The following is a 20,001-nucleotide window of genomic DNA, read 5'->3' as shown; positions in this document are numbered from 1 at the left end:
CGAAATGTCCAACTGCATTTGAATGCACCATCCGTCACTCCCTCACGTCAGTAGCTACTTGAGATTTAGACGTGTCAAGCTAATCAGAATGGCGAAAAACCAAAAATTCAAAACAGAAACCCGATAAGACAACGGCATTGACGGCCATGGCGTATTGCGTTATGATTCCCAATGAAACGAGTCCGTGTGTTTACATGAGTAGCAAATATCAAAATTCACACATGGCCGCTGTTGTATTAGGAAGTTGTAATAATGGGGATGCTCCACTAGTTTATATTGAGATATGAAGGAATCTAGAAAAAGCTTCCTGCCTTAAACTAGTTCCTAGCGTGTTCGTTTTTGTTGAAAGATCGCCCATACCACAACATAGTGAAACAATCGATTTAATCCAGACAGAGTGGGAAAGTACACGAGGCCTCGGGCCAGTCCTGCCGCGGGTCCGAGCAGAAAAATGGCAACGTTTCACATTCAACATTCAGTTCTTATACCCTTCCGGGTCATCTAGTCCCACTGTGGATTGCAAGTGTGTGTGTATGTGCGTGCCCGTGCGTGCGTGCCTGTCGGTGTGTGTGTGTGTGTGCGTGCACGTGCGTGCGTGCCTGTCGGTGTGTGTGTGTGTGCGTGCACGTGCGTGCGTGCCTGTCGGTGTGTGTGTGTGCGTGCACGTGCGTGCGTGTCTGTCGGTGTGTGCGTGTGTGCGGGTCTGTTTGCGTGGGGATGGTGTCTTCAAAAGTCTTTGTTCTGCCGGCCATTCTTTGAAGCGGGAGGAAGTCTGAGCACCATAAAACCCTGACTGATATCTTCTCTTGAAGGCCACACCTAGCCTTTTGTTCCTGGTGTGGTCGGGGGATGCCATCTGTTCCTTTTGGAGGTGCCGACTTGTCCCCACTTCCCCTGGGCCAGGACCATATACTGACATTGCATCGTCTCAATCTTTATTAGAATAATACAGTTCCATGTACATACTATTTTATTTATAAATTGAATTTGAAAAATATGAATTTCCTTCAGATACAACAAACAGTCAAGAGCCTGCATGCACCCCCGCTAATACTAGCAAAGAGAAGCGGCCGCGTGTGTCACGAAACTCAAGACAGACGGGAGATAATTGAAGCCCTTCACCCGGGGGGGGGGGGGAGAGGGGGGGGGGGGGGGGGTGCCGCGCTCCCAACATGAGGAATCCATTAGCTATTTAGTCCGTCATGTCCATCAGCTATGTTTGCGAAGGTCAGCCACGTTGGCGGTATGATGTCAGCCAACTCTTCGGGGGACTCCGAGAAACTGACATCGCTCGGCCAGAACTCCAAAAAATAAATACTTTTAAAAAAAGTTCATAATGTGCTTTTTTTTTTGTTTGGTTTTGCAGATTGCATACATTTTTAGAATCGGTTAATCTATCGATTATTTCACTGATGAATTAGATAAAACTTCATTTTGCATCAAAGTGTATTGCAAAAAAAAAAAAATGGCAATTTTTTTCCTGTTTTTTTTTAACCAATTACTGTTTTATTGAGTATTGTTTAATGAAAAAAAAATCAACAAGATGCCACATGAGAAGGATTGATGTTATGGTACTCAAATGTTTTGATTAGTATTCATTAGTAGATCGATCATCGTTTGTCATAGAGCAGATGTTTGCAAATGTCATATTTTCATGGCGGACTACACAAATGATGAAAATGATGAAATGAATAATTTAAACGTTAGCTACCATCAATTACTCGATTATTAAAAGAGTTGTTAATTTGAGAATCATTTTGGGTTCTCATACCGTCTATTTGTTTGTTAAACTTGCTTGTTGATGATACAGGAGAAAAAAAAAAAACCTTTTGAGAGCAGAACAAATGTATCTATTATTTCCGTCTATGCACTTTCCGTTCAATCACTGACTTGCAAATTATGAAAGCGATGCATTCGCACATAGAAAATAATATTCCATTTCCACACTCAGTGAGTTTATCAGTAGGAAGGTGATGTGAGACGGTGCATATATTAACAAAATAAAACAACATTTAAACGAAAAGTCTTGCTTTAAAAACAAGCCTTCAGTACTGGTAGTGCTTCAATAATGTTTCCCATGATTGACCGTAAAGGCAACTGTAAGAAATGCGAGGCAGAGGTGCTGCCCCCTACAGGCCTCATAACCAAGAAAAAACAATCACGCGTTTTGGCCAACCAATTCCAAGTTTTGTGTCCTCAAGTTGATTATTATGGTCTGTTTGGTCCCTGAGGGTTGGACATAACCAGAAAGCCAACAACAACAAGTGCAGTTGTTTCACTTTGGCCTGTGGAGATTGTTAAACTTCCTTGTCTGGAGAATGCCCACCCACACGAAAACCTTGACTCCGGCCTCTCTCTCTCGTTCTCTCTCTCTCTCTCTCTCTCTCTCTCTCTGAATGGACTCTCGGAGGCCCGCCGGCGAAAGCGATGCTGCCTCACACTTGCTAGGACCTTGTGTTCACTTTTGCAAGTGCTCCACTCAAGGTTGGACAGGGAATTAAAAAAATATCATTTTGAGATGTTTAGCAAACTAGTCTGTCACGTCGTTTTGTTCATAGAAAAAAACTGACAACCCTAAAAGGCTTCTCATGGACTATGACAGCTCAGAGAGTCCATCAGATGGCGACAAAGCACAATTTTTGTCGAAACGAAGCTCCTCAACTCACTACCGCACAAAGCTGTCACCAGAAAACACAGATTTTGTTTCGTATTATTCAGGAATTATGCCGCAGTGAGACGTCTGTGTATCATTATGAATTTTAATGAAAGTTACAAAAAAAATGTTGAACTTTGGCGCTGAAGAGGCAGTCAAGTAAGTTCCGACACAAGAAAGTTTACAAAACTAAATTTCATGACATTATATAAGCCGGATAAATTTGCTGTGAAAGTTTCTCAGAGAGGTGAAGCAGAGCTGGCGGTCACAAAAAAAAAAGAAAAAAAAATCTGTGGTGGTGGATTGAATACAAGTTTTCTGACAAAGTGAAAAGGTGAATGTTTAGTACCTCCAGAGTGGTGAGGACGATCTTGGCTACGGAGGAGAAGTAGGCGTCCCACAGGAACTGACTCTGCTGGCGGAGAGCCAGGATCTTGTCACGGCCTACCGAACGAGTCATGGACGGAACCTGAAGGAGGGACCAAGGTATTGAAGTGGGTACTTCACAAATTTCTACTTGAACTTTTTATGTTTACTGTTCATGTGAGAACAGTTCTATAATCTCTACTTTATTAAAAAAAAAAAAAAAAAAACAGATTCAAACCCAGAACCTCAGCACTGCGAGGCACACGTGCTTCCCACTAATCCACCGTACTGTCATCTAAAGACATGCATGTAACTAAAAACACAAATCTTAAGTAAAGTTGCGTATCAACGCAGGATTCCAAATCCCGGACTTCAAAACCGTCAAGCAAACACGCCAACCACGAGTCCGCAAAGATGAATTGTTGACGATGCAAACTCCTGTTCATATGCCCATCTATGTTCTCAAATACTGTCACCAGTGTGTTTGTTTGTGAATGTGTGTGTTTGTGTGTGCGGGCTTCCAGTTGCCGCTCTACATACTAAACAGTCAGGTAGTGATGTAATTGAACATAATGACATTCAAATTTCTCAGCGGGTTACCAAGGTGTGAACAGTGTGTATATTACAAGTGCATAATATCAGCATAATAAAAATAGTTTCACACATCAGGCCTCTTGGGGGGGGGGTGCAATGGGCTAAAGACAACCATTTATCTAATAAAAACATTACTCGATCAAGTCCTCCATTCTGAAGACACTTAGAGAACTCACTGATGATCAACCATGTCCTACATGTGCCAACAATCACCCCATAAAAGACACGGCTAACACAACCAGATTTTTGCTGTCTCGTCAATCATTTAGAAGCGATAGGCTGATAAAAAGCTTTGTAAACAGAAGTACGGTATGCAGCTAGTTCGAGCTATTCCTACACGGGCCAACAATCTCCCGCATTCTTCACTTCTGCCCTGCCCGCACTCCCACCTTTCCCCCGACAAACGAGCAGATGGCGGGAATGCCAACCTCGCCGGCGGCAGATGTTCCAAAACCGACGCCGTCAAGCTTTATTGCGGAGTCGCCTCGCAAATCGGCCGAGAACACCCTAGCCGCGTCTTCTCCGCCCGTAAATAGCTGCCGGATTACAATAAAATGCGTGCATGTGTGTTTAATCAGAAGCAGCTGGCGGCACAAACCGCCACAAGATGTGGCACAAGATGGCATCGACATCTCGCCTTCTTCATGCACAGAAACGATATTATGCGGCTAATTAGCTCGCTAGCTAGCTGTGAGCTGGGGTATGAAGTTGTGGAAAAACCTTGACAGGTTTTTGATTGAAAATTTTGGAAAATTGATATTTATCAAAATGAAAGAGGATCCAAATTGGATGAATCCCACTGGCTCTTTTCGCGACGTCATAACCAAACTAGCGTGCTAATTAGCCACTGAATATCAGTCAAAAACAGCTATAGCCAGTTAAAATGGAAAGCTTGATCACACAGGCACACACAAAGCACAGGTGTGTTCTTTTTTTTCTCCCTGTCAGAATCCCTGCAATGTAAATATCAACACACTCTGCCCCGCGGTGCTAATTAAAGGCGACAGAAGGTAATCCAATTGCGGAATAATCCGTTTTAATCCACGACAACACTTTCCGGCCGCAAGTGGAACCGCAACTGAGCGAGCGTCCTGGCTGCCGTCGGGCTGATAAATTTCAAATTCCCCAAAAGTCAACGTTCGTCGTCACGGCTGGCGCTCGGAGAAGTAGCGCAGCCGTCAAAAGTTCTTGTTAAAGCAGCTCGGATTTGGAGCATTTTGGTATTTGGCCCAAGGGGATCCAAACCCGGGGGTGCTGACATTTCGCCGCGCGGCAAACGGAATGTCAGACACAGTGTTTCCGGCACCCGTGGGTGTCGTTTGGAGAGGTAGCCGATTGTCGACCTTGCAGAGTTGAAGAACAGTCACTGGATGAACAAGTTGAGCTTCCCGCAAGAACCTTTTTGATTTTTTAACGATAGCCGAGCAAGAGTGTTTTACAGTCTTGGAATTTTCATGAACAGTTTTTATGATTTTAGTTTGCGCGATCGCTAATCGTTCTCAATGACACCTTTAGCAAAACACATTCACGTCGTTGCAATTACAAATTTGAAGCGTTCAGTTCATTTGAGTCCATTTGGAAATGACATCCTGTTTTCCAAATGACAAAGTCTCCGTGCAGCATAAAAAAATACGTACTCATTTCTATTGACACATTCAAAAGAGCAATTCAATATTTCACATCATTCACTTTATATATTATTCCATATTTTTCCAATATCATTCCACATTAAAAATTGGCAAAAATCCTTCCACGTTCCAATATTTTTTTACTCATTTTTTATGCATTTGAGCCTTCACACTAATTTTCTCCTGAAATTGCAAATGTCTTGTCCGTTTTACTTTTCTGAACCTAAAATCATTTCATTCATTTAAAAAACGTGGTTGTGTGGCAGAATTGATTCAGAATGCCATTTTGAAGCCATCGTCTTCTCATTTTAAGGTACTATTTTGCAGGTGAAAGCAAGAACCTGTAGCAATTTGTAAGTCGTCATATGATATTTTGCTTTCCTTTTTGGCATTTTGCTAAGCAGACTTTCCCATGGTAAAAAAAGCAAAACAAAACAAAAAACTAAGTAGCTGTTTTAAATTCGCCACGAGCCGGATGTCAACGCTTCCTTTTGAGTCTTTTTTTTTTTCCTCACCTGCAGCAGCAGCCTCTCGTCGCCGAGCACGGCCGCCTTCCTCCAGTCGATGACCTCGGAGAAGGGAAGTTCCCAGCCGTTGCTTAGAATGACGGGGATGCACGCCGCCTGCCAGGAGACAACACGTACACGCTTGGCTTTTTGTTTCTACCTCCATCAAAGGAGGAGATAATGACAACTTTCTATAAAAAGAATCGTCAGAGTCGGGGGAATAAAAATCCCGCGGGATGACGACGGAGGAGGCGTTTGAGGAAGCCAAACCGCCGGGGATCCTCCGCGCTGGCTTTCATCCTCTCCGGTGGCTTCGGAGGCCATTTTATGGAGTGAAGACTGCTGTGAAGAAGTTTTCTGGAATTCCCAAGACCCCGCAAGTATTCAAATACTTCTTCGACTAATTAACAATTTTGAGTAATCACCATCTTACCGAGATCGATTGCTAGTTTTCAATAAGCCGCGCCTCCTCGAAATCTCGGAAAGCCAATCAGAGCGCGGCACAGAAGTCCTTTATTTTGCTTTGCCATCTGTGCGGGAGATTGTTGGCACGTGTAGGACAAGACTAGGAGAAGGCTTGTGGTTGAAAAATGTGTATTGCATTTGCCTATTTAAGCGATTTTGACGGCGACTAAAAAGCTAAAAGCTGCTGGGCTGGCTGTTTTAAAATAATCATTACGGCGCCAAATGCTGCTTGAATTTCAACCTACCATCTTGACAGGAGATTGCTGCTATGTAAATAACAAGACCAAGAAGGCAACTTGTTTTTTAAATCTCATGTCTATTTAGAGTAAACACTTGCTTGACATGGAGATTGTTGCCATGTGTAGGACAAGAAATTCTTGCTCTCTCTCTGCAGTAGATTTCATTTTTTTTCCTCCCAAATTTAATCATGGCCCTGTTTTGAGTGATTTTGACGGTAAATGGAAACTTAAGTGCACCTGCAGCGCCTCTAAGAAGCGAAAGGATCCAAGTCGTCGGCCCCGTGGCACCAGGCAGAAGGTGGAGTTGTGGAGTAGTTCTTGGTAGTCAAACCTAAACAAACAAAACAAAAGAGGACATGATGATGATTCAAAATTTGTTTGTTTGTGACCCAGAAGTAGTTTCAATTTTTTTTCTCCTCTGGAATTCGATTCATTTCTATGGATACCAAACTCCAACAATTTCTTATAATCTTATCTCATGGAATTATAAACAAGAAATAATCCATCAATTTTCTATAGCTGGTTATTCTTCCTTGGGTTGCAGGCTTGCTGGCTCCTGTCCCAGCTGGCTATTAGCAGTAGGCGGGGGAAAAGTCTCAACTGGTTGCCAGCCAATTGCAGAGCACAGAGGGACAAACAACCATTCACGTACCCAATCACACCTAAGGACAATTTAACGTGTCCAATACACCCGCCATGCATGTTTTTGGACTGTGGGACGAAGCCGGAGTGCCAGAGAACACATGCAGGCTTGGGGAGAACATGAAAACTCAACACGAGAGGACTGGAGCGTGACGGATTTGAACTCGGGACTCTTAACGGACAAAAAAAATCAAAAAGTTTAGCCTACATTTAATAAAGAGCAATCAGTTACGCCAGAATGTTTCTCAAAGTCACTTTTCAACAATACTTTCTGCGACTACATCGATGGAAAACGTGCACGTGAATGTGCGTGTGTGTGTGTGTGTGTGTGTTCCCGGGGCTTGCCTGGGGAGATTTCAGATTGCCACCTAATCTGTCTGGGGATCAACTGTCCCCACAACCTCACCAGCAGACACCTGCACGCTGGCAGCATGTGTATGCGCATGTGTGCGTGTTTGCGTGTGAGGCCAAAGAAGAAAAGCTGAAAAATAAGATGTCAGGCATCCAGCGCGTCACCTCAAGGTCTCTTTGAGGGGACGGGCTGACAGACCAAAGCAGCAATCCAAGTTGACGATTAGCTACCGTGGGTCAATTAAGACCTGTCGCGGCCTCTGTGGTTTTTTTTTTAAAAGCAGGGTTTAATGTCCAGAAACACGCGCATGGGCGTAAGCGTTTTGAAATTGTTTTGCGTGACAAAAAGAAGGCCAATGCATTGGTGCTGTTTTATATGTTGTGTGATTTAACCGTATGTTGGAAACCTTTGACCCGAGGTATGTGTGCCTCATCTGGAATTGAATTACTGCGATATCGAATTATTGAGGATTTTAATCGTTAATTTATGAAAGATTGCAGCCTGATTTATGGTGAAATTACAGCTGTGCCTTGAAATTCAAACTGGTATGGTCTGATACTGGTGACGATTGTTAGTAGTCCAAGGAGGCAGATAAATTAAATTTGGGGGTGATATTCATTGTCACAAAAGGGGAAAATATTAGTTGTCAACATTTAAAGAAGAAAAACTTTAATTGTATTTATTGAAACACTTTTCAAATGAGCATGATAGATTTTTTTAAATCAATTTTACAATCAATAATTGTTGTAAAATTCTACTTAAAACGTTTCGTGAGGTCCCAAGGTCATCACATTTCTTAAAAAAAAAATAAAAATTGAACTTAACCCTAACTTAGGTCAAAAATAACCCAATTATGTATTAAAAAAAAAAAAAACATATTGACCCAATATTTTGGACGGTTCGACCCAAACTATTTTTTGAGGTTCTCTTGTAAAAAACATTTTGGGGGGAGAAAGCTGAATCAAAATGATCCAAATTAGATTCCTTGATGCCTTGAGATACAAGTTTAATTTTTTTAATTAAATCCTCTCTCTCAATGAAAATGTCAGTAATATTTTTGCAATGTATTTCAACATGAATATTTTATAGCCTATCCACTAAAAACATTTTGTTACCGCGGATATTTTTTTATAATTCCTCCCCCAAAACACAGCATTTCCTTTCATCCGAATGTTTAATTAAAGCACACGATTGCAGTCAGACCTTCAATAATGATCTCTCTAATGGCGGCATGCTGCGTAAACTATAAATGGCATCACAAGTAATTACTGCAAACAGGAAGTGGAGACACACACACACAAAAGTGCGAGACGCAGTGGCTAGTGGTCCCTTCCAGGTGTAATTGTTTTGCGCGCTTTACTTGAGATAAACACCCGTACACAATCATACACCAGGGGGATGAAAACAAACAACCTTTGTTCATTAAAGCGCTCGCAGACCTGAAAAGTTTGCTCATTTCTGCACTTTACGAGACGAGCCACGCAAATGGCCCCATAACAGGAAAGCAATTTGAACAGAACAAAAAAAAAAGAAAAATCAAGCTGACAATCTGCCACATTTTGTACATTTTCCCTCATTTCTCAGCAGATGATGAGGAAATTAGATTTGCGTGCTATTACACTGAGGGCACAATGAAGGTGCGATTTGTTGATAGGCCAAGAAAGAGGAAGTGGAACCATGATGCAGCGGATTTGTTGGGACTTGCTTTGCTTGGTCATATGTCAGTGTTTGCCATCACAATTAAAATGAGGTATGAAAAAAAAAAAAAAACGGGTGCATTGCAGCAATCTTTCCAGGTTGGAAACGTACAACGTCAATGAGACGTCCGCTAAATATTTGGAGTACGGAACTTATGAAAATGAAGCGCCACTATTAGAAAAAATACTGCATGTGTTTTTTTTGGGCAAATAATACAACAAGTGACAGAAATATGTTGCGCCCCGATCCGAGATCAAAAATGTTGACGGCCTTCCGGAAACGGCGTCACTTAATAGACGATGACTTTTGTGTCCATGTCCTTTCCCTTAAGAAATAAATAATTGTTTTCCCAAGGGAGTCCCGCACAAAACATCTAAAAGCTTTCCGCTGTTAACCAATCAGCTGTGAACTTTCAGGGTCGCACGGACAAATCCCCTCAAAGGGATGAACTCAAAAGCGACAGTTTTCTCTTTTTAGTCCACTTTGGCCGGCGTTGTGTTGACATTTCCAAATCACGGTTAGATTTCCACCCCGTCGCGTGGGGGCGGGTGGGGGTTGCGCGTCGGAAAAATGACAAATCTAGCGAGGTGCCTATTGCGGTGACGAGCATAATTCATTATTGATGAACAGGAAACAGAGACGGCGAAAGCCGGAGGCGCGGGATCGACGGCGTCGCTCTCGTTTGGCCGCAGAGTGATGAATATCAGCCCGGCGTGTGCGTTTACCCGACGCGTGCGTTGCCGCCGGACGTGTGGTTTCCACGGGTGAGGAATGAAAAGGCGGGAGACGTCATCAGTCCTTCTATTGATTTTGTCGCTCCTGTGCCTAATTGAAGCTGTTGGGGCGAACAAAATTGAACTTGGACCTCTCCGTCACTGCCCTCTCGTTAGCGGCAAACCACACTCTGAAACAAACAAACAAAAACAAAAAAAACGCACATTTTTCCCAGAGGCCTCCACGGGGCCATTATTGGTTTCCCGAGCGCGCCTGGAGTCTCGCTGGCTGACCTCTGAGAGGATGCATCTTTTGAATGTTAAAACCCGTCGGGAGTTACTTTTCATACGGGAACGCAATATCTGTGCTGTGACGATTACTGGCTGCCTGACTGCACCTGGACTAAAAATGTTACTGTTGTACCACTGGCCACATCTTTCCCATTTTAAAAGTACATTTCAGAAATTAGTTGTCGCTAAATAGACTGCAAACACAAAGACAACCATCTGTTCTGTAGTACTCAATGATGGATCAAGCAAATGCGTGTGCCTTTTCCAGGTGCCGATTTATGGAACTATGAAATCGAACCGGAAAGATGGGAATCAATGGCTGTATTCAAAAAGAGTTTTAAGATTATCGATCCAGTCATCCATTTTCTTCCCCTTCTCCTCACAAGGGTCACAGGCCTGCTGGTGCCTATCCCAACTGACTTACCAGTCGATTGCAAGTTACACAGGGACGAACAACCATTCACGCACCAAATCACATCTAAGGACAATTCAGTATCTCCAATACATCTGTCATGCATGTTTTTGCAGTGTGGAAGGGAGCCAATCGGAGACAACCCACGTGGGCTTGGGGAGAACATGCAAACTCCCCACAGGAAGGCCGGAGTGAGATGGATTTGAACTGCGAGGCGGCCGGTTTTAAAATATATATCATTTAACTATAAAAATGATGTCTAAATTGAACAAGGGCTTGTATAAAAAAGTTTATGACGTGTAAATTTGACATTCAGTATATATAATTGTAATTCTATATTTAACACAATCTAATTCACCACCTGAAAGAAAATGATATTAATGTCACTGATTAACTAGGTGTCATGTTGGCATCGTTTAGTTGTAGTTTTGTCGCTCTCTATGCAAAAGACAGGTGCAAAAATAAAATGTGATTGGGACGTCCTTACTAGTTGAATTTGTTATCATTTTGAATCCTCATCTCGCACCTTAGCCAAAGTAATAGGTGTGTCAACACTCTTCTTTTGTGTGCCAAATTTATCAGACATTTAAGACTTGTACTTTACAGAGACTGTAAAATCAATTCTTGCTTTGACACATCAAAAAACTGCCTGTGGATGTCACGTCTGAACATGTCTAGAATCCGAGCGTGGTAACGAGATGGTTATTGCGATTGTATTAGTTGTGCCGTGCTACGATTAGCTGCATCTCCAGCGTGCTCTCAAGTTGAAGAACAACAGCAAGGGAAACAATCCATTAACTTGCCGGAGGCATCCAACTATAAGCACTTAGCAAAAAAAAAAAAAATATATATATATATATATATATATATATATATATATATATATATATATATGTGTGTGTGTGTGTGTGCGCGTGCATGTCACAGGCTTTGATACGTCCACCAGGGAATAAGCGGAATATTTCACAATTCGGCAGGTGGTGGGCGGCGTCTTCGCAAGCTTCCCGCAGCTCAGGCGGAGACAAGCTCCCGTCGAGACGAGAAAATCGCAGTCGCCGCGTCAAAATCAATACGCTCGTCACCTCTCCCTCGCCGCGTTCACATCTGCGAGGGAATATTTCTCTCTGGTTGTGAACAATGATTTGTTCCACGCTTTCGATAGTTTGTTTTCTCAGTCAGTTTCTTAACATGGCCCGTTTCCAAAACATTTTCAAATTGAGTGATGTCATGTAAAACATGAGGTAAGGTACTTGTATTTCTCTAGCTTACAAGTCGACCCCCCTTTTTTACTGCAATTTGAGTGAATTTTACAATAACGCAATTATAAGTCTACCCCTGACTTAATGATTATATACTGTAGATCATGGCCGTCTAAATGAAAGACATGGTGTTGATGAAATTACAATACTCTTAGAGACATTTCTAGATCGTATTTCGATCATTTTTTTCCGATTGGGGGGGGGGGGGTATTCATACACAAAAGTTTTTTAAAACTGCTTTAAAATTTCCATATAAAAAAGTTGAATTGAATTGTGTTGAGCTTGGGGAGAAAAATAATCAATGATCGATACGTTTTGTTCGGACGTCTTCGGATGCCGTTTTACCGCTTCGACCCAATGGGGTCATAGCGTTGGCAGCGGGCGACGTTTGACTCGATTGGAGGTCGGCAGTGCTGTTACTTGACGCACAAGTGCAGGCCCAGCAAGGCAAAGTGCAAGAAAAGCGCGTTGATTAGCGAGTCACAAGTCTCACACTCATGGATTCTTCATCTGGCGGGCTCTGTGGCCATGATGAGGTGGAGCGCCAGTGTGTGCGTGTGTTTAGAGGCAGTGTATTAAAAGCCTGAGCCAGCAGCCGGTACCCCCCCCCCCACAATCTACCCGATCCCCCTCGCCCCCCCGCCTTCCGCCGTAGTGAATCCATTCCTCACACCTCCGGCCTCATTTCAGCCCTCCTATTTCCAAGAAATGATTGTCTGACTTACACGCAGAGGCGCCAGTGCGTGCGCGCGCGTGTGCGAGTGGTGATTTTTTTTTTTCTTTTATTTCCCAATTTTGTTGTTGCTGTTGGGGGGCCTTTTTCAAAGTCAATAGAAGAACGAACGCTCCCACGCTACCCGAACGAGACAAAAGTTGGCACGGTAACGTCTTGTGAGGACAAAGGTAGCCCATGTTGTTAGCTAAAAGCTTTGAAATGCATCACCTAGTGGTTAAAAAAAAAAATATGGCCTGACCAGTGTTTTGAGTTCCGTACCAATTCCAATATTTGTCAGAACAGCGTTCAGATAACGAATCTATCAGCCAAGTCAACCCCAAAGTTTTCTTCATTATAAAATGCTATAGGGCAAGTATCAGATTTTTTTGATCAACTGGATGTTCTTTTTGGACAAAAAAACTAAGCAAATCTCATTTTGAGTGACGTTTTCAAAAGAAGTGTCTAGCTGTCCGACCCGCACACAAAATGTTTTTCAGATAATTACCACATTTGCATGTGTGTTGCTCTTCCAGCGAGATAATGTTGTTTCAAAACTTTAGCTCAACCCTCGGTGTGCCTTATTTTCATAAAGTTAGTCGCTGACGGGCAATTTAAAGGTAAAATCCTTCCTGCCAATCGGCTCGCCGCTGGACTTTATAGGTAGAAAAGCCAAATCTTACCTCAGACTCAACATTAATACGAATTCCAGAAGCCTGAGCATAAAACACGTATAAATGTCCACTGTTAGCGGCGCAAATGTCGCATACTGATTTCCCGCGCCTACGAGAACCACGTCGGAACATAATCCGGACGAGGGCGAGGAGCCGCGTTTACATTCGGCGGGGTCTTAAGGAGGGATCCCATCAGAGCTTTCAAGTGAGTATTAGGCCAAAGCCGGCCAAGTCTTGGCGGGTCCTTTGTTCAGGAACAGCTAGAGAGCAAAAGCCGCATTGTTCGTGTGACGTCGGGAGATGATAACAACGGGCGCACTCAAGTCTGAAGTAGGTAGAAAAGACAAGAGATTACCTGGGCAGTCTGTGATCTTATTTAACGCTCTGGTGGTTATTACTCAATCTGGGATGATAATGGCGGTAGGTACATTTTTGGGCGGGGTAAAAATACAAAACTATGCATCAGAACAAAAAGATGTACTAGGTATAAATATAGACATATTTCTCCTTTCAATTTGTCAGCCGTTCGGTCGGATTCCGTGAATGGAGAAGATCAGTGGAATTCAGTCCGAGCCACCTGAGCGCGACGTCATTATAGGCGGCGAGAAGCCGCCGGACATGTCGGTCGTCTTCGCGGGGATCGCGGCGAGATCACACAAAGACCAGACGCGTCTCGCTTCGGCACAAATCAAACGAGTTCGGAGAAAGCGGAGGAGGGAAAAGAGCTCATCAAAGCCTCGGTGGATTTAAGCTGAGCCCTTTCAAAACTTTCAAGTTGTGAAGAGATTTGACTTGTAGGGCCACGCTTGAGAACACACAATTAAAAAAAACACATTACTGCAACACAGTGGACTAAATCCGCCACGTCATAAAAATCTGTGACAATTATAGAAAATATCAATACAATCTATTCTTTATCCTCTGAGAAGAACGACAATTACGGTAACCTTTAAGGTCAAAATTATGGGTTCATTTATATATGTCAAGCATTACTGCCCCTTATATTTTATTTGTGTGTGTATATAAAGCAATTTTTGGCAACATATATGAAAATTCGGCTTATAAAAGAGCACACGCCTCTCTTTTTTCTCAAACCTTAAGTTCCTCTTCGAGGCACAAAGCGGAGGCCGATAAGATGCTGATCAAGATCGAAGATGACTTTGCTTTTCAACCGAAAAACAAACAAACACGCACGGAACATTTTTCCCCTTTTATGTAATTAGTTTGTTTTGTTTCTTATCAAAAATATGATCCTATGGTAATCTACTTTATAATAAAATCTCATAAGGTGGTCATTCAATTGTTTTCTTGAATTTGAATATTGTATTCATCCCTATATTACACATTATTTCCATATATATATATATATATATATATATATATATATATATATATATATATATATATATATATATATATATATATATATATATATATGGGAGAATTATGGTAACTTTTATGGTACCATATCTGTATGTTTTTGCTCCACATGCCTATGGAAATTCCAATTGAAGTGACAGATGTCTGGATGTGAGTCGAGCTCACAGCTCGCATGGCAAGAACTCATATCTCAAGGCGCCACTCTGAAGAACTTTGTCACTTCCCACAGCTTCCAGTAAGTATCAAGCGCACTTATAAAAAGAGGCGGCGTGAGCAGACCGGTGGGCACAACGGAGAAGTAAAACATCGGACTCTTAATTGTCGCTCATCGCTCACAGGAAACTTCTGTCATTTGGAGGTGAGTCGATAAACATTTAAGAAAGTGTCTCAACATAACCTGACGTCCATTTTTTGGTATGCGTAGGATGAAGTGGACGGCGGCCTTCCTGGTTTTGCTCCTGGTGGTGCTGATGGCGCAGCCCGGAGAGTGTTTTTTGGGACTCATTTTTCACGGCCTGGTTCACGGTACTTTCATCTAATTACTTACGACAGCACATTTTAAGGGTAGATGCGATTGTTCTAATTCCGTCTTTGTATTTAGCCGGGAAGCTGATCCACGGGTAAGAATTTGCACTTCTTTTACTGTTGTCAAAATTTGGTGCGAACGACAGATTGCAAATGCGCGCTTGTGTCGTGTCCAGGTTAATCCAAAGGCACGGTTATGAAGAGCAAGAGGACCTAAACAAGCGCTCTGTGGTGGACCATCAGCCTGCTTTCAATTGAGGCACTTTGCTCCCGTTGCAATTGTGTCGCTTTTTACATTTTTTATTTTTTTTGTGCCGAAGAAAATGCTTGAAACTCACAATAGAGTGGTGTACTGCTTTATGTAACGGCAAATAAATCTGCAATGCAACCCTCTCCGTTGTCTCATTTATTTTATTCTTTATCTGATACGGAATCTTGAGTATGAAAAATATTGACATGTCTAGTCAAGTTTTAACGAATGCGTATTAATAAATGAATTTGACAGGATTTACTTTGTTTTCCATCGACCGACTCACCGAGATGAGCATTAGAATTTTCTACATTTTTAATTCAAGGAACAGAAAGTTGACTGGAATAAAAGGCAGTTATTAAAAGAGACAACAATGTTTATAGTCACAAAATTAATACATACAAAATTAATACAAATTTTCATGAAAACTACACACATACGGTAGTTGTAATATGAGATGTGGATATTTTATTTTACTACATTATATATATATATATATATATATATATATATATATATATATATATATATATATACACACATTTGTCTTACAATGTGAGTCAGCACAATTTTAGTGAAAAAATTTAGTTCCGCAGCATCAATGCGGCGACGTTAGATAAACGCGGTGATGCGACCACGAGCAGAAGTTGAAAGGTGTTGGCCAAACGCCGCCAGATGATGTGAGATTATTGCCAGACGTCGTGCGCTTGACCAGAAACGGTTAAAGAAGCAAAGGCAAAAGCCCGCCTACTCAAGCGAAAAACAAGGGCCGAAGTCAACTTGGATTAACGACCTGACCAATTCTGATTTCATTGCTCTGTTGGAAGGTGAGGAGAAAATTCTTAAATTTTAGTCTTTACTTTTGCTCCTTTGCTGATTATTCTTGTTGTTATTCATTGTGTATGATTTTTCGTACAGTATATGGTAGTTTTAGTGCTCATTTCAGCCTCAAAATGAAAAATAAAAGCTTTTTCCTTTATCGTAATGATAAACTGTAGAACTTAAGTGGTTTTTTTTTTCAATTTGGCCAAATAATTTTAAATTCGTATCTCTTTCCACAATGCGAATTGAATTGAAAACGGCTAAAAACAAAGTAGCGGGAAAAAACAAAGTGCAAATGTCAGGAAAAGCCTACGAGCTCATCTCATTTGGATGAATCTGAGCCACTTATTGGAATTCAATTTAACAAAAAATTTCAATGACATTAGTTTTGTTTTTCCCACAGCCACATTGTGGTTTGAAGAGGGTGTGCACACTTGCACAACTACATCAAGTGTGCATTTAAATGTACTTGATTAAAAAAAAAAAAACCTGGCATTTGAACAGGGTAGACTTTTGTCATTTATTTTTAGATATTATCTAGTTTTGTTTCCAGATTGAAATCCGCTGACATTATTTGTTCCTTTGTCTTATTGACGACTTTTGCAGTGTTTTTTTTGGTCAAAATGAAGTTAGCGACGCTCTTCCTGGTGTTGTCGCTGGTGATGCTCACGGCCGAGCCGGGCGAGTGTTTTTTGAAAAATCTCTGGGGCGGCGCCAAGGCGGCGTTCAGAGGAGCTCACGCGGCATGGCGAGGTAAACATCTCCTTAATTCTTGAAACATTTTGATATGCAAAGGCATACCCTGCCCAACTTCGACATTTTTTCTTCTTATCATTATGATTTTTTATTTTTTTAGCTCACCGGGAACATGCTCGCGAGCAAAAGAGACTTGCCTGGTAAGCAAATCACTTGTGTAACGCAAACTCAACTAGTGCAATAAATTCATAATATTCAATGATACATTTTGGTAAAAAAAAAAAACAATCCTCACCTAATGTCTCTTTCTCCAAATAGGGAGACCCAACTGAACGCATACCCGCCCCAACAGCAATACATGCCGATCATTGTCGAGGACTGAATGCAAGATGACGATGAGGCACACGCTGCAAAATGAAAATTCATTCAGCTCGTTAGGAAAAAAAAAAAAAAGTTCAGCTCAACGCTTGTCATTGCTAAAAATCTTTCATTTTACTGCAAATATCCTGTCCGCCCTGCTGAATAAAGCAAACATGAAAAGACAAATTCGACTCATGATTTTTTTCAATTATTAGCTTTTGTTAAGATTAAAATGGCCGAATTTAATCTTAAAAAAATATTAGTTTTTAAAATCCTCGCGATGCTTCATATTTGTCCTTTCAGTCGGAACTATTTGTAAGAAATTACTTTGAAAAAATACGTGAAAAAAATAATCAAATACCCACGTAGTGGAAGGTTAAAACGTTTTATTTTTTTAAATTACCTTCAGAAATGCTTACATATAACGCACTTTAAAAATGTAAAAAGGTGGACTGTATTTTAGGTGTGTAAATTATTTTAGAAAATTTGCAGTGCACTGGCTTTCCATAAGTGACTTATTTGAAGGTTAACTTTTGCAAACGATCCTCTTAAAACCATTTTTTTTTAATGCAATAGTCCCAGTGAAGGATTTGGTGTTGTGCAAAAGACAGATGGTAAAAATGCAGGTAATCATTCTTATACGTAGCAATTACACAACCTCAATTGGAAAGATACACTAGCCGGGTCACCAAATTTGACTTCCTTCCCCCAGCCGCCAATTCTCAAGCATCAACGTGCTGATGTTTGATAAACATGGGGGTGAGATGTTAGTTGGGCGTCGGCAAGTTGAACAGGAAAAGTCAAGAGAAGCAAGGACAAACGTCCGCCTATTTAAACGAGAGACAGACAGAAGATGTCAAAAGTCACTTTGACTTGATCCACTTCGCTTTCATCATTCAGTCGGAAGGTAAGGTGAAAATGTGTGAACTAACATTGCCGCTTATCAAAAATTACTCGTATTTTATCTGATAGTTTTCACTAATGCTGATAGTATTGCGACTGACATGAGCAGTGAATATAAAAAAATGTACACACCCCTGTGTAAATACAGGTTTCTGTCTGTGATGGTTTCCTGTATTTTTATGGTTTTTACTTTTTTCGCTAAACCTCAGCATTTTTTAAAATTTTATTTTAAGGTCATTCAGTGATGCGGAAGACATTCTGAACAATTTGAATGTGATTATTAGCGCAAAATGTTCAGGGGGCAAAAGGAAAATCCTACTAGAACATTTGAAATCCATCTGGGATTAATGAATCCGAGGCATTTTAAATGATGGCGGGAATGGTATGGTCTTAACATGAGTTTGAATGGGATTGAATAAATCCCTCAACCGCTGCCGCATCCTAATTAAAAGAGGGTGCGCATACTTTTGCAAATAAACTATTCTTGAAGTCACAATACGCTTCTTAATTTTACTTGAATTTGAAATGACTTATTTCACCTCAAAGCTTGATATTATAAAAAGCTGGCATTTGAAAAGGGGTGTGTGAACTTTTGATATCCACTTTCTTCCACGGATTGATATTGGAATCCGCCTGTTCTTCCGACTTTTATCTAGCGGTGCGGTTTTGTGGCGATGAAGCTGGCGATGCTCTTCTTGGTGCTGTCGCTGGTGACGCTCATGGCCGAACCCGCCGAGTGTTTCCTCAAAAATCTTTGGAAAGGTGCCAAAACCGCATTAAGGGTGCGTGACGCATGGCGAGGTAAATCTCGGGTTTATTCTTCAGATACATTGATTTATACAGCGTATCGTGACAGGATTCTAAATCATCTATTTATTTATTTTTAGCACATAGACAACAGGTCCACGAGCAAAGGAGATTTGCTTGGTAAGGAAATGACTTGTGCGATGCAACCCGTAATAACTACGAAGTTTAATTTAAGTAGAAAACAATCCTCACCGTCTTTATCTTTCCCCAACCAGGGAGAATCGACAACAGAAGCAGTACCCGCCTCAACAGCAATATCTGCCTATCATTGTAGAGGACTGAACGCAAGATGCAAATTTACCACGTGGCCCATTCTGCAAAAGAAAAATTTACACACGGCGCTAGCAAAATCGCGCTCGACACAAAGCTGGACGCCGCTGGAAACGCTTAGGTTTTATCGCAAGCTTCTTGAAGCTCATCAATGCCCTGCCGAATAAAGCAAATATGAAAAAGAGAAATTTGGCTGATTATTTTGTTCCTTCGAGAACTACCCCAAAATATCTGAAGACATTAAAGCCACAGAAGCAACCATTTTTGTCAAATGCCATTAATGCGTTCCTAACAATTAAAACCCAATAAACACCTGAATCGCCAGTAATTTTTAAATTTTTGGAAAGGGTAATCACCATACTCAAATATCCACTCTTGAATGCTTCAAGATCACAAATAATTGTTAGCTCGCATATGGTATTTCCCATTACGTGTTAGCATTGAGCTGTGGACATTTGGCGAAGTTATGCGAATATTAAGATGACGCAAAGTGTCTTCTCGTTTTCTCAGCTCATCAGTAAGGCATTAATATTAGTCATTCTCTGGAGAGGACAAAGAATATGCGCATGTGATTATTACGATATCTGTTACGATCACGAAATAAAACAACATCCGTCTCGCCTTTTCAAGCATACGCTTTACCAAGAGTCGGAAAAAAACATGTGACGACAGGGCGGCAGCCGCCCGCTCTCACCGCCACTCCAAACACAATAAAACAAACAAGCATTGAGCCAGGAGGAAGTAACATTTGCTTTGTGCGCTGGGCTAGAAACAAATCGATTGG

The 20,001-nt window shown here is 41.4% G+C and overlaps 1 protein-coding gene and 1 long non-coding RNA gene across 3 annotated transcripts in view; one reads left to right on the top strand and one right to left on the bottom strand.

Annotated features, from left to right (window-relative positions):
* Positions 1-20,001, bottom strand: part of LOC148406892 (exostosin-1) — a 62,354-nt gene that overhangs the window by 12,936 nt on the left and 29,417 nt on the right. For both annotated transcript variants that reach the window (XM_088403617.1, XM_088403616.1), the window contains 3 exons: positions 6,689-6,782; positions 5,757-5,864; positions 3,003-3,122 (listed from right to left, as the gene is read on the bottom strand). In XM_088403617.1, the coding sequence (XP_088259743.1) occupies positions 3,003-3,122; positions 5,757-5,864; positions 6,689-6,782 (322 nt within the window). The remainder of the gene's footprint in view (positions 1-3,002; positions 3,123-5,756; positions 5,865-6,688; positions 6,783-20,001) is intronic.
* LOC148406893 (uncharacterized) lies at positions 18,007-19,381 on the top strand. The gene is made up of 4 exons (XR_015863837.1): positions 18,007-18,144; positions 18,797-18,941; positions 19,028-19,067; positions 19,163-19,381. It is a non-coding gene; the product is annotated as an uncharacterized LOC148406893 (long non-coding RNA).

The sequence above is a fragment of the Hippichthys cyanospilos genome, chromosome 20 (genome assembly GCF_059441005.1).
Source record: "Hippichthys cyanospilos isolate Australia breed blue-spotted pipefish chromosome 20, RoL_Hcya_1.0, whole genome shotgun sequence".
Lineage (NCBI taxonomy): Eukaryota > Metazoa > Chordata > Actinopteri > Syngnathiformes > Syngnathidae > Hippichthys > Hippichthys cyanospilos.
The sequence above is the reverse complement of the archived record's forward strand: the minus strand, read 5'-3'. Positions and strand labels throughout refer to the sequence as shown.